Genomic DNA, 12,741 nt, shown 5'->3' with positions numbered 1-12,741 from the left:
ATGTAATTTTAATTAAAGAAGAATTCTGAGACAGTCTCCCCCTGTGCTACCACCAAGCATACAATTAACTGTGTACAATTTCTGCTGGGAACAGTCACACAGTGATTTCAGATTAATAATTTATTATTGCTTCCATATTTGTATCCAAAAAAAAAAAAAAAGCATAGACTATGAACAAACCATCTACTGAAAACAGTGTATGAATTTGAAAAGACTTTTTCCTTGGTGTGGATTTTAAACCTCAGGAGCTCATAATTCTATCCTATGGACGATGAAGATAAAGAATCTCCTTAGCTTTACACTCTGAAAATTGCATGTTGGAAAGCCCTTGCTATATGCTTGAGTGAGGAAAGCAATACAAGCAATTTCACGCGCAACCTTTCATCATCCTTTTGGTCTTGAATAAATGATTGTTCTAGTACTTCCACTATTGAAGATCCAATTTCTGATCTTGACTGTTCTGGCATTTTCTTCAAATTAGAATCAATACCAAAATAATAATAGCAACTGGCTTTCTATAAACAGATGCATCTGTGCTGATCTTTTCCAGCAAATTCAAAAAGCAGGGCTTTTAGTGTAACTGCCCTCACCTAGTAGTCTTTACAGTGCTTCAGAAATGATTCAAACAATTCTACAGAGAGCTTACTTGAAAGCTTCTTAACTAAGATTCCTCCAAATTAAAGGAGTAACAATACATCTGAGGTTTCTTCAAACGCTGAAGTGAGTAATCAGGGAAGTCACTTGAATAGTGTTGTAATGACAAAAAATGTCTTTGAATCAGAATTATGCAGTACAGTTCCTCCTCAGGAAGTTTTCATATGCTCTCCTGCTATTGTCTGTCTTGATTTTTAGGGACTATTCTGGAATGTTATGACTTGGGCAGTGGAAAAGACTCAGGCACCTAGTAAATGAGATCAAAGTACAATTTATTCCAGATGTAAAAGTTTAAATTTACACCTTAGCTGATTTCTTTCCTGTCCAACAGAAAAAAAAATCTTTTAAAAACATGTTATCCCACCACTAACTGTTGCTTTGAATTGGTACTTAAGAACAACGTTCCTCAGAAGGAGCAGTGGTGTTCAGATATTCAAAATTTTATTCTGAGTAGATGCATCAATTTGCAAATAGGACTATTTGGGGTGGAGGGATACTCACATCCATGTCGTCTTTAAAAAGACACTCAAAACATTATGTCAATATTTAATTTTGTTTGAGAGAATGACTGAGCTTCTAAGATTTAAAATTGTTACCTGGCATTTGGTGTCAACGTTGACAACCTTACAATTTGTTTAAATGTAGGGTGGGGATTTATAAGCATTGTTCCAGGAAGCTATTTTTTCAAATATACAGTCCTTTTCACAATTTAGTAAAATAAGAAGTACCCATGGACCTTAAACTTCAGGCTACTCAGTTGACATATAACATCCATTTGAAGTCTAAGTGTTAAACAGCTTCTAAGTACTTTTTGAGAACTTAGACTTCAGAGCTATCAAAAGACAGCTGTTTATACACCCTTTTTATGAATTATTGATCTTACCGTACTGGAAGCAATCAACAATTTATGTACGAGCAGAAATCTTGTTTATCTTAATATGGTGAATTGCCTTTAGCTAAGTGAACAGAAAGATGGACTGAGCTTTCAGAAGTGTTCAGACTTTGCCTAAATGAACTCACACTGATGTTAGTAGACATTTTACGTAAAATTCAGGAGGAACAGAATCAGACCATTGTCCCATTGCATTTGAGCAAACATGTTACCATTTTCGATTCCTTTCTGCTTTTTTGAGACCAAGTGTTTCAAAAATACGAACTTTAGTTACAAGCAAGCCACAAAGAAACGCTTATACCCCCCTGCCCTTTTCCTTATGTAAAAGATGTTGCTTGAGAAACACTTCAAGAAAAATAACCTCACTAAAAAAATAAAAATTAAAATATTGCATGTATCTTTTTTTGGTACTTTCTTGAGATAAAATGTGTCTTAATATTTTTTCCAGACATTCGGGACAGTGGGGGACCTAAGCCTGTGATGGTGTATATTCATGGAGGGTCCTACATGGAAGGCACTGGAAATTTATATGATGGCAGTGTTCTAGCAAGTTATGGGAATGTGATAGTCATCACAGTCAACTATCGCCTTGGGGTACTTGGTAAGAAGCTTTCAGCTTTCCGTTAATCCCTGCTGTCTGCAATGCAATTCATGTTATACCTGAGAATGTGGGGTTTGTTGTTTTTTTTTTTTAAAAAAAGAGTAAAAGAACAGCAACTTTTTTTGTTTTCTTTGTCAAATAAAAGGTTTGTATTCTGGGGATGAGATAATATTTGTAATGCCGTACTATCTGGAAGAACTTACTGTCATGTTTTTAGTGGTATGAAACAGGTGTTCCTATTGCTGAGCTGTTCAGACAGAAGAGTTATTTTCTGTGAATAACAGTCATGCTTTACTTCATAGACAGGCAAATTACATTTTTTAAAAAATTGTTAAGCCATAGACAATACGGTTTTCTATTGGAAGAAAGAGTCTAAGTTTTGATTACCATAGCTTTTTCAAAGTACAAAAATATCAAGGAGGTTATGAAAACATTGTTTAATAAGAGCCATACTTTTTACCTACTTGTTTTGTGCTTCATCGTGATTTTTAAGAGTGTTGTGGGTATGATTCAAATACATCCAGTATTTCTTTTCTAGGCTAAATCAGAGAGCAAATAGGGTTATTTTTGGTTGTTTCAAATACAGTGAACAGGATATACTGATGCTGTTGGTAGACTTGTGCGGTATCCCTCTGGTAGCTTGTATTTCTAAAAGAATATACTTATTTGTTCAGTGTACTTACATTCATGATACAAGTTCATCAGCTCTTGAGACAATATGATTGTTGGTTTTTTCTTCTGCATATTCTACTGGAATGTTGCATGCTAAGACTCCTGAAAGCAGGAGTACAATTCTGGGATATTATGGAGGTCAGTACAGCAACTTCAGAATATTTATGTAGGTATGTGGTGTTCCTTGTAACATCTGAAGTGGAGCGATAGGCTAGGTGTCATTCACAGCAGTGAGTCAATTCTGAAGACCGGTCAACTTTATTTTCAATTCGTGGGCATTAGCAGCGTCTGCTACTCTGGTTTTCTTTTGTGTGGTCATTCTATTGCATCATTGCTCTGTTTCTTTGTGTTTTGAATTCAGTTAGCACAATCCCCGAATTCACCGGTTCTGGTTTCTTCGTCTGGGTAATTTTCTTCCAACGGTTTAATTTTTGTTAAAAATTTGACATCTGAGTACACTTTAAATTTGGGGTGATGGAATGGATTTTGACTTTAGATTTTGAAACTTAGTCTACTACAGTTGTGTTTTACAAGGGACTGAATCATTTCCAGAAATACCATAACTATTTTTTTGCTGTATTTATCTACTTAGTATCCAGCTGGACGTTTCATTTGTGATGCACGTCTTTAAGCAAGGAAATTCTGATATTTTCTGTTTTTCTCCCTCCTCCTGTCCTCCAATTTATATAATGACTTCAAGTCCTTGGGCACATATTAGTGCAGCAGTTAATAATCTGTAATCTGTGCCTCTAATCAACATTTTATTTTTACATCAGTGCTTTCGTCTTTGACGTTTCAAACAACATTTATCTATATTATATGCCAGTAGGGTATTCTGTCCTGTAATACAGTATCCATTATCTGAAAACACTGTTTATTTTAGTAAATTATTTAGTTTAATTCCTAAGTCATTTGTAGTTACAGTGTTTGAAAGGGCTAGTTGCTTGAAAGATGAAAATTAATTCACCTTAGTTGATGGTAATGGATTTTCCACTTGTAATTTAACACTGATCCCTGAGGTAACCCACTGCTAACATCTTACTGAGCTTAGGAGGATTTCGTTTGTGTTCGTGCTTTTGTGGTTCTTTGGACTTTGTGGTCTTTACACAGCCTCAAGGGGCAGAGAGCTAATTTTCTTTTAAGTGGGACCTAGTACAGCAAAACCTCTAAAACTCACAGTAGAATCCAGTGATTGGTATGAATACTTGAAACTGCTTTCAAACTAACTAAAATAACCCTGTATCTGGCTTGCGGGGTTTTCTTAGTAAAATAAATGCACCTGTTAACTATATGTAGAGGTCGTTCATATATTTTGTATATGGTACAATGCTTATCTGTCACATATTGAATAAATAATGATGACATATCACTAAATAGGTAGTGTGAAACACATTAGTAATCAAAAAAGAAAATTTGCACAGTTTTCATTTTTTCTGCCTGCCTTTGTTTCCTGGTCTTAAGATCGCCTCAGAGTAGAACTTTTGCATAATCATTGTAGATATCAACTTTTACTTTTGCTGTTTTGAAGCTCTTGTTCATCACTGTACAGCAGAACGTTACCCTTTGCAGCCACATTAAATAAGATATGGTTTTTCAAATACATAGCTGACAAATTCTCAGCTTCCCTTATCCGATCATATCCCATAAGGTGAGAGGTTCAGCTTCACTGTCCATTGCCTGCGGGACACTTAGATCTCACTTTGCTGCTGTGTAAAATGCCTGGCTGTACAGGGAGAAATAATATAGGGACTTTTTTTCACATGAGAAAGTGTAGGGAGAAAATAAGGTTTATTTTCTCACTTTCATATGGCCTTTATTGATGTGGGTTTCTTGTATCAGTCTTTGTGGATATATATCTTAATATAGACAAGCTCTGTGAGTCCTAGGAGTTCTGCCGTTGTTTCACCAAGATTTGCACTGTGACATTTCTTAATAAGGAGGCCAGTTAAATAAATGTTTAGAGTTGCAACAGGAACATTTTCTTCCAGAACAGTAGTGATGGGAAGGGAGAATATGCCATGATATTATATTCCTTGCAGTACTATTATTAAGTCCACAGTAGACAGATTTTGGTGCAGTTCAGAAAATTTTTCTGTTTATTCTGTGTTGAAATATCCTTTGTCTTATAGACTAATCTGCTCAAGGACCTCATTTTATGGAAAGGCAGGATTTGCTTCTAAATAAAATGTTAGAAATCGCTTAAAAGTGAAAATGCATTTGGTAAAGAGAAAACAATGATAAAAATTACTATGGAGCAAATGCATTTAAAAAAGAAACAAAACCCCAATGAGTTGCCTGGTCCAATTTGTCTTTGAAACAAGTCTGAGAATGAAAGACTGTTAGAATCTTTCCTTAGATAAAGATAAGGTGGAAAAGACAACTATTTGCCCTGGAAAATCGGGGACTACAGAATAAGAAGCCATTGGAAACAGACTATTTATATCGTCTATAAATTCTCTTTAAATGCAAGTCTTGTGCAAGCAATCTCATCTAGTGAGGAATACTGTACGAGTAGTCTAATACCCTTGAAGGATGGCACGGGAGTAAGTGCAGATGTATTTTTATGGCTTGTTTTTAGCAAAGGACAGATATGAAGACAAGTTTGGATTCTGAACTCAACTAATTTGAGACTTCAAATGTTTATTTAACATATATCCATCTGGTAAAAAGCAGGAGCTTTTTATATAAATTTCATAAAAGAAACATAAATGGATTATAAAAGGAGTCTATTTAGCATCCAGAAAAGATCATGATAGACAGATTTAATACTGCTAGTGCTGTTTTCTGTGTTCTTTCTTATAAAAGGTTTATTTAGAAAAGGAGGAGAATGCTTTGGGTCAGCATTGGCTGCTAGTCCTTTTGCTCTCAAGAGGGGAGAGAAAGGAGAGAGCTTGTTTATGCTAACTGCGTACTAGTTTCTTCATTTTATTAATTTATACTTCTTACTCTTGATTGTCTTTTAACCACAGGACTTTAATAGAACTGAAAGAAACATTTTTAATGCAGCTTACAAACTGAACTGGGAAGAATGATTCACAGGAATCTCTAGGTTAAGCACTGCTTTAAATTTCTCATTATTTCCTCTTTAAGAGGCAGTGGTTTTCCCTATAGAAACAGTATATTGTTATTCCAAGGGTCTGGGTTAAAAGGTGGTAATAAAGAAAAAGGAAAAATTATATGTATTTTATATTGTCCATTTGGCATTCTGAATAATGTCTGCATTGGGAAGGCAAGGGTTCTGTAACTGTAAGACCATAATTTATGCCAAAATGGAAGCACGCACATAAGTGAGATTGTCTTGGTTATGCTTTCTTTAATTATAAGTGATTTTCCTTTTTGAGGAGGGTATAAGAAGCACTGCTGTCATTTAGTCTTGTATTTACATTGTCACCCTTTAGTTGGAGGACGTTGACTGGGATTACTGAGTAGAAAACACCTATCCAGGCATTCCACTACTTGAATTTTTTTTGCCAGTTTGTACTTTTAATGCTGAAAGTAAAGTCACTGCAGCACACTGTTTGAAAGGCCTGATATCCTTATTCTTACCAGTACATTATTTCCCAAATAACCGCACTGAAATCGATGGGGCTCATAAGTACGGTGCTTCCCCTTGTGACAGAGTCTAGCTGCCCATAATTTGAAATGATGCAATGAGGAAAAACGGTACTGGAAAATTGCTACTCATGCACAGAGCTAATTCTGAGAAAAGCTATTCTTAGAAGAGGTCTGTTGTGTTTTCCAGCCCAAACCTCAATTTTTGAGTAGTGTGTTGTGTCAGCTGGCTATGTTGGGCTGCAACATTCATGTAAAATAAAACTCAGAATAGTGGAAGAAAACAGAACAAAGCAAAAATATTGTCACAAAACCCCTTTTCTACTTTTGTTAATGACTATTAGAGCTTTATGGATGATACAGTGACAGATGATGAGTCTTATTATGCCTTAACACGTTTTGTTGCTGTGTGTCAGAATACATTAAGAAAATACATTAGGTTTGAACGTGCATATTGCTTCTATGCCAACCAGCAATATCATATTGGCTAACGAGGTATGTGAAATATAAGGATACAGCCCTGCAGTAAGCGTTGGACAATCCGTGCCAAGCCGAGCATTTCTGCCATTATCCATCTTTCTCTTCAGTGAGACATTGCACATTTCCAACAGGCAAAAACTAATGCACAACCTTTCCTTTGTGTTTCCTTTAAGTTTATGAACATGAGTTTGTTCCAATTGCTATAGTACTTCCAGAATGTAGCCTAGTGAACCTTTTCATGACTGAACACAGAGATGAGAATATATTATAATGAAAGCTAATTCAGAACAACTTGGAAGTACTGGCCCAGTACTTCCAGGAGTCTAATTTCATTGTGATTGACTAGAAGGTATTGTCTGGTTTTGTTTTGATATTTTTCTCTTTCTAAATAGAATAACATACCTTTTTTTTTTTTTTCTTCCAGTGCTTTCAAATTAGATCTTGGGTTTTTTTCAGTGTTAATCTAATTTGTCAAACTGATCAATCCTTATTTTGGTAATTATGTACTTTGTAGTGTTCCCATCACATAGTCTGAGGGGTTTGCTTTTTTTTTTTCTGCTTTGCTCTTCTCTTTATTTTGACATCATGATAATACTACTGAAAATATTAAATAAGGAATATCTTTCAAGTATATTTCAAAATCATATATGAAATTTAGACATAACCCTCTCAAAAATTGCTTCATGTTAGATTAAAAGAAGCTTTAGTCAACTTCACAAAGATATTGCGATGAATTAGTGTCCTGTGTCACATAAGTATTTTTACATATATTATCTATTCTGCAACCTGGAGTGCTGTCTTTCCTCCTCAAAATAGGCCTCTTCAGTAGCATCACTCAACTTATGCCGTAGCGACTATTCAGTAAGTGGAATAAGAAGGTTTAAGTTAGGTATCAAAGGAGATAAAAATTGTAGCAAGATTCTTTTTCCTACATTGCTTCGACTGTGGGGTTTTCTTTTATAGTTCACAATTTAATATCCAGTAAAACTGGGAAAATGTTTGATCATTAGCGTCAGTGACAAGCACATCCATTATCTTTTTATGAAACCTTAAAGGAACTGTCAGGAGATGGCATTTTATTCTGGCTTTGCTGTACCACCAAAGGGTCTCTGATGAGCCTTTCTTCTATTACCCATTTCCTAACATGTTTGAGTAAAAATGATGGATGAACAGAAGATTATATATTATTGCCTAATTAAAAGTACATTACATTGAAAGTAAAGATTGGAAATTAATAGCAAAATGCACCACAATGTGCAGTCAAAAATCATTCATTTAAGTTTCTGAATTGGAAGAACATGCAGGAATGTTAATTCATAAATACTTTTAGGGACCCTTGGCAGCTTTGTAACAAGTCTCCTTTAGATTTCTGAATATTAAGATGCTTATATATGAAATTTTAACATTTTGGGATTACACAGTAGGGAAAGTGTCCAGAAAGCCTTAGCTGATCCCACATTAGCCTTGGGCATCACTGTTTTTTGGTATGAAGCACTCCAAATGAATTTGATGCTAGATAAATAGAAGCTAAGACAGAAAGCGCACTGCAGTTATCCATTCCCTCTGGTGGTGTACTTCACGAGCTCTGATTTACACATACTTAGAATTCTAGAAATGTATTAGACAATTCTTATTTAATATAGTAGGTAACCTCAGGTCAGCCCAGTTTGCAGGAGGCCCAAGCACAGCTCATCTAGATTTACAGTGTCCTAATTTCATAGGTCCATTAATAGAATTAGCATTCAGATCTCAAACCTGCTGTAATTAATGACATTTTAGTGGCTTTTTTGTGAGCTAGTACCAGCCAAAGGGAGTCATGTATGCAGTGGAGCAGAGAAAGGAAGATTGCCACACTTGAATCTGTACCATCAAAATGACAAAATGGACTTGCGGTAAACAATAGGTTATTGACTAGATATGTTTAAAGGGTCAACTGCAGTGCACAGCAGGCAAGATATTTATGAAATGGGAACCCTGAATATATAGTGCACTTTTAAAATGAACCATTTCTTTTCTATTTGTGCTTTTTCTAGCACAGCAAATTGACATTATCCATCTGCTTGGATAGATGGATACACACCCGCTTCTCTATTTTTTAGGGCACAAAGACATCATTTTGTTTGCCATTGAATGGGTTTCTATCTTGGTACAGGTACATTTTAAATAACAGGTTTATTCTAACATTTGTCACTAGACTTCTTTTTTGGTAAACAGAAAAATAACAAATAACAAACTTTAAAACTATTCATTTTGGCATAACAGCAGTCTGTGTCATTTCTGTGAAGAGAAATTACTTTTTGGTAAGATAAATTCCCTTGATCAATATTTAATCATATAATAAAAGTATTCCAGTTTTTCTAAATAGCAGATTTATCTTTGAGAACATAATAAACTTCAACTTGATAATATTTGCAAAATAGAAAGGAAAAGAGTCCAGAGGAGGCCATGAAGCTGATCAGAGGGCTGGAGCACCTCTGCTGTGAGGACAGGCTGAGAGAGTTGGGGTTGTTCAGCCTGGAGAAGAGAAGGCTCCAGGGAGATCTAATTGCGGCCTTCCAGTACCTGAAGGGGCCTACAGGAAAGCTGGTGAGGGACTGTTTGTCAGGGAGTGTAGTGACAGGACAAGGGGCAATGGGTTTAAGCTGAAGGAGGGTCGATTTAGATTAGATGTTAGAAAGAAATTCTTTCCTGTGAGAGTGGTGAGGCACTGGAACAGGTTGCCCAGAGAGGTTGTGGAGGCCCCATCCCTGGAGGTGTTTAAGGCCAGGTTGGATGGGGCTTTGGGCAATGTGGTCTAGTGGAGGGTGTCCCTGCCCATGGCAGGGGGGTGGAACTAGATGAACTCTGAGGTCCCTTCCAACCCAAACCATTCTATGATTCTGTGATTCTATGAAACAGTGTTCACTGAAGACAAATTATAGACATTTTACTGCCTCAGAAAAAAAAATCCAAATCTTTGACCCTAATATCCTACATGAAATTATTTGTAATTTTTATGATCTAGCTATGCGTAGCCACCTTCACTTTATGTAATATCTGACAAAATTACTTTTACACCATCACTGATCCCCATGCTAAACCTCTAATCTACAGTATTACAAATGTTTCAGGTTTACAAAATAACCCGTATTATATACTATATGCTGTCCTAAGCCTTGGGGTTTCTTGTGATCGGAGACTTGTCAGGAAGCCAGTTTTGGCCTCATCCTTAGAAGCAAACAGAATTTAGGCTGCTCTGCATTTGCCAGGATGCCAAACTTCCCAGGAAAGGATCTGTCTGACTGCAAACCAAGAGGTGTGGGGATAAATTGGGATTTTTATGCAATCTGTATCTCACTGCAGAGCATTTCAACACTGAAATAATCCTCTGAGTTTCCAGTATTCTGATTTTCAACCGAGGCAAGAAGACATTAAGAAAGAAGCTACAGCTCAGTATCTAGGTTAGATCTGTGCCCAGTCTTGGTGGACCAGGCGCTCTTCACTCCTGAGTTTTATGCTGCTGTAATTCATGCCCAGAAAAAAGGCAAACGAAAATTCTTTTGCCACTTGTGATAGAAGTAGCAGGACAAGTAGATAGCATACTTCCGAATTCCCAGTTTTCTGCATTTAATTACATATATTAAAATAGTCCTAAGTTTTCTGAAGCTTAAATGAAGCACTTTTGTGTACTGTGGGGCTTTGGAAGCAATAGATTACTTGACAGGGATTTCCATTGCAAATGTTGCTCTCATTTTTCACACATTTCAAATGCATAAAATTGCTCATTTTATGTTTTATCGTGTGCAAATTAGTTTACATATATAGGTACTAGCTCAAATACTGTTCTGATACTTCTTTGATGTAATACCTCATGATATTTTTTTAATCAGTTAAACAAGATCTGTATTCTAAGGTTGTAACAGCACTTTTTAACGGTTCAGGAGAGTAATGCGAACAATAGATCTAGAGGGTCAAAACTCTCTTGGCAGCAGTATTGGCAAGAGAGGGTCCTAAATTTTTTCTTCTATTTAATATGTGATCCCTGTGTAAATGCCTGCCTTAGCCAAGACAGAAAATATTACAGTAAAATGCAGCAATTTGCATTACTTTCCAACATAGAATATATAGACTGCATTGTTTGATATGCTGATTTCTTACACCCTACAACGTACTGGCAAATAAATATTATTTTGGCAAAAACTGAATTTGAATACATTATTACATGAAAAACTGCTGGATGAAGGCCTATGAAAGGCTAGAGTAAATGATGTATATTGGTTAACCTCCCTTATTAAGAAAAGTATGAAAATTGCCTTCTAGCAAATATAAATAAAAGATACCAATGTATTTGTAGAAATATTTTTACTATCTCTTGTGTTGTATATATTGCAAGCTAATAATATTTTTCAAAAAGAAAGATTACTTATATATCTTAATTATTTGAAATATCTTCTCCATGTTTCAGGGGGTTTATTGTTGCTTAAATGAGAAGCAAGACACAAATAAATCTTACTGGGTTTTTTCATTGTTCTGCAGTAATTTTTCACTCTTTTTGTGTCAAGTTTCTAATGAAATAGAATCAAAAAGAGGTGAGCAGTCTTTCTCAGGGAGACTCACTACACATTCAGGAATTCTACTGATTTTAAAAATTATTTTTGCTGTATTTCTCTGTCAGATCTTGAAAGTTCGGTTTTATGAAATCTCCCACATTATAATTTGTTCATGTTCTGAACACTTTCCACCAGGACTTCAGTTGAGGGATCTTACATTGCCATAGGTATGCTGAAAAAACTCTTTAATTTTTTTTTAATTGAAAATGAAGTGTTCAGTACAGAAGTACAAAATATAAAGACAGAAGAGGCATAGTGCCATAGAGCTCCAAATCATTTCAAAAAGAAAAGGCAAACATATCCCTAACCTGTTTTCCTTACTTAGATTCTATATCCAAAGAATTTGGTAAGCTCTTTTTTGTATCATATCATTGATTTCAACAGGAAACATACGGGTAAATTAATTTCTTCCAAAAAAAAGTTTGCTTCCATCTCTGCTTGTCGGTATAACTTACTGCACATTAGTTGATTTTTCTTCTATGACTGAAATTTTCCTTTCAACTTTAGCAAAATACTCTAGCTCAACTGAAAATGGTTTTGTATTTCATCTGTAAGGCTTTATTAAAGCAGCGAGACGCAATAGGGTGTGCTTTACAGAGCCATTAATGCATGCCCCATGTGTGTTGTGAGGCATGAGGCCAAAGGCCATGTGCTTTCAGCTACCCATGAACCATATTAATGACCCTGTAAAATACACTCCTGAGCATCCTAATGCTATTATAATTACTCACTTTATTATTACATGCCTCTTGAAAAAAATTCTCTAAATATTTTCCTTTCCCTTTTATACAGTCCTTAACTAGGAAGGCTAATTTATGGTAGACTGAAAGGGAAATGTTCGCAATAAAAGGAGTATTAACTTTCTTTTCACCATTTCTTTCTGATAATTTAAAATTTTCTCTTTTAACACTTCATGGACTTGCACATCCTGTGTGTTCAAAGCTTGCAAACCATTTCATTGTTGAGTTTCTCCTGTTGTTGTAATCAATATCATAGAATCATAGAGAATGGTTTGAGTTGGAAGGGACCTCAAAGATCATCTAGTTCCAACCCCCCTGCCATGGGCAGGGACACCCTCCACTAGACCAAGTTGCCCAAAGCCTCATCAGTTTGGATGTACATTGCTTGGATTTTGATTATCATTAGGTTCTTGATTTTATATTAAAAAGATAACTTAAAAGGGCAATGTACTCACTATTTCATATATTTTCTTTCTAATAGAAAAAAATTCACTTGGCATCTACCTTGTTAATATAGATCTTTTCTAATCTGAGTTCCCTTCAGCTGAAGAATTAAAAATG

General features: G+C 35.5%; 1 protein-coding gene across 7 annotated transcripts in view; it reads left to right on the top strand.

The window, feature by feature from the left end:
* Window positions 1-12,741, top strand: part of NLGN1 (neuroligin 1) — a 400,680-nt gene that overhangs the window by 193,720 nt on the left and 194,219 nt on the right. For all 7 annotated transcript variants that reach the window (XM_054835932.1, XM_054835935.1, XM_054835934.1 and 4 more), the window contains one exon: window positions 1,995-2,147. In XM_054835932.1, the coding sequence (XP_054691907.1) occupies window positions 1,995-2,147 (153 nt within the window). The remainder of the gene's footprint in view (window positions 1-1,994; window positions 2,148-12,741) is intronic.

This window comes from Grus americana, chromosome 9, assembly GCF_028858705.1.
Source record: "Grus americana isolate bGruAme1 chromosome 9, bGruAme1.mat, whole genome shotgun sequence".
NCBI lineage: Eukaryota > Metazoa > Chordata > Aves > Gruiformes > Gruidae > Grus > Grus americana.
The sequence above is the reverse complement of the archived record's forward strand: the minus strand, read 5'-3'. Positions and strand labels throughout refer to the sequence as shown.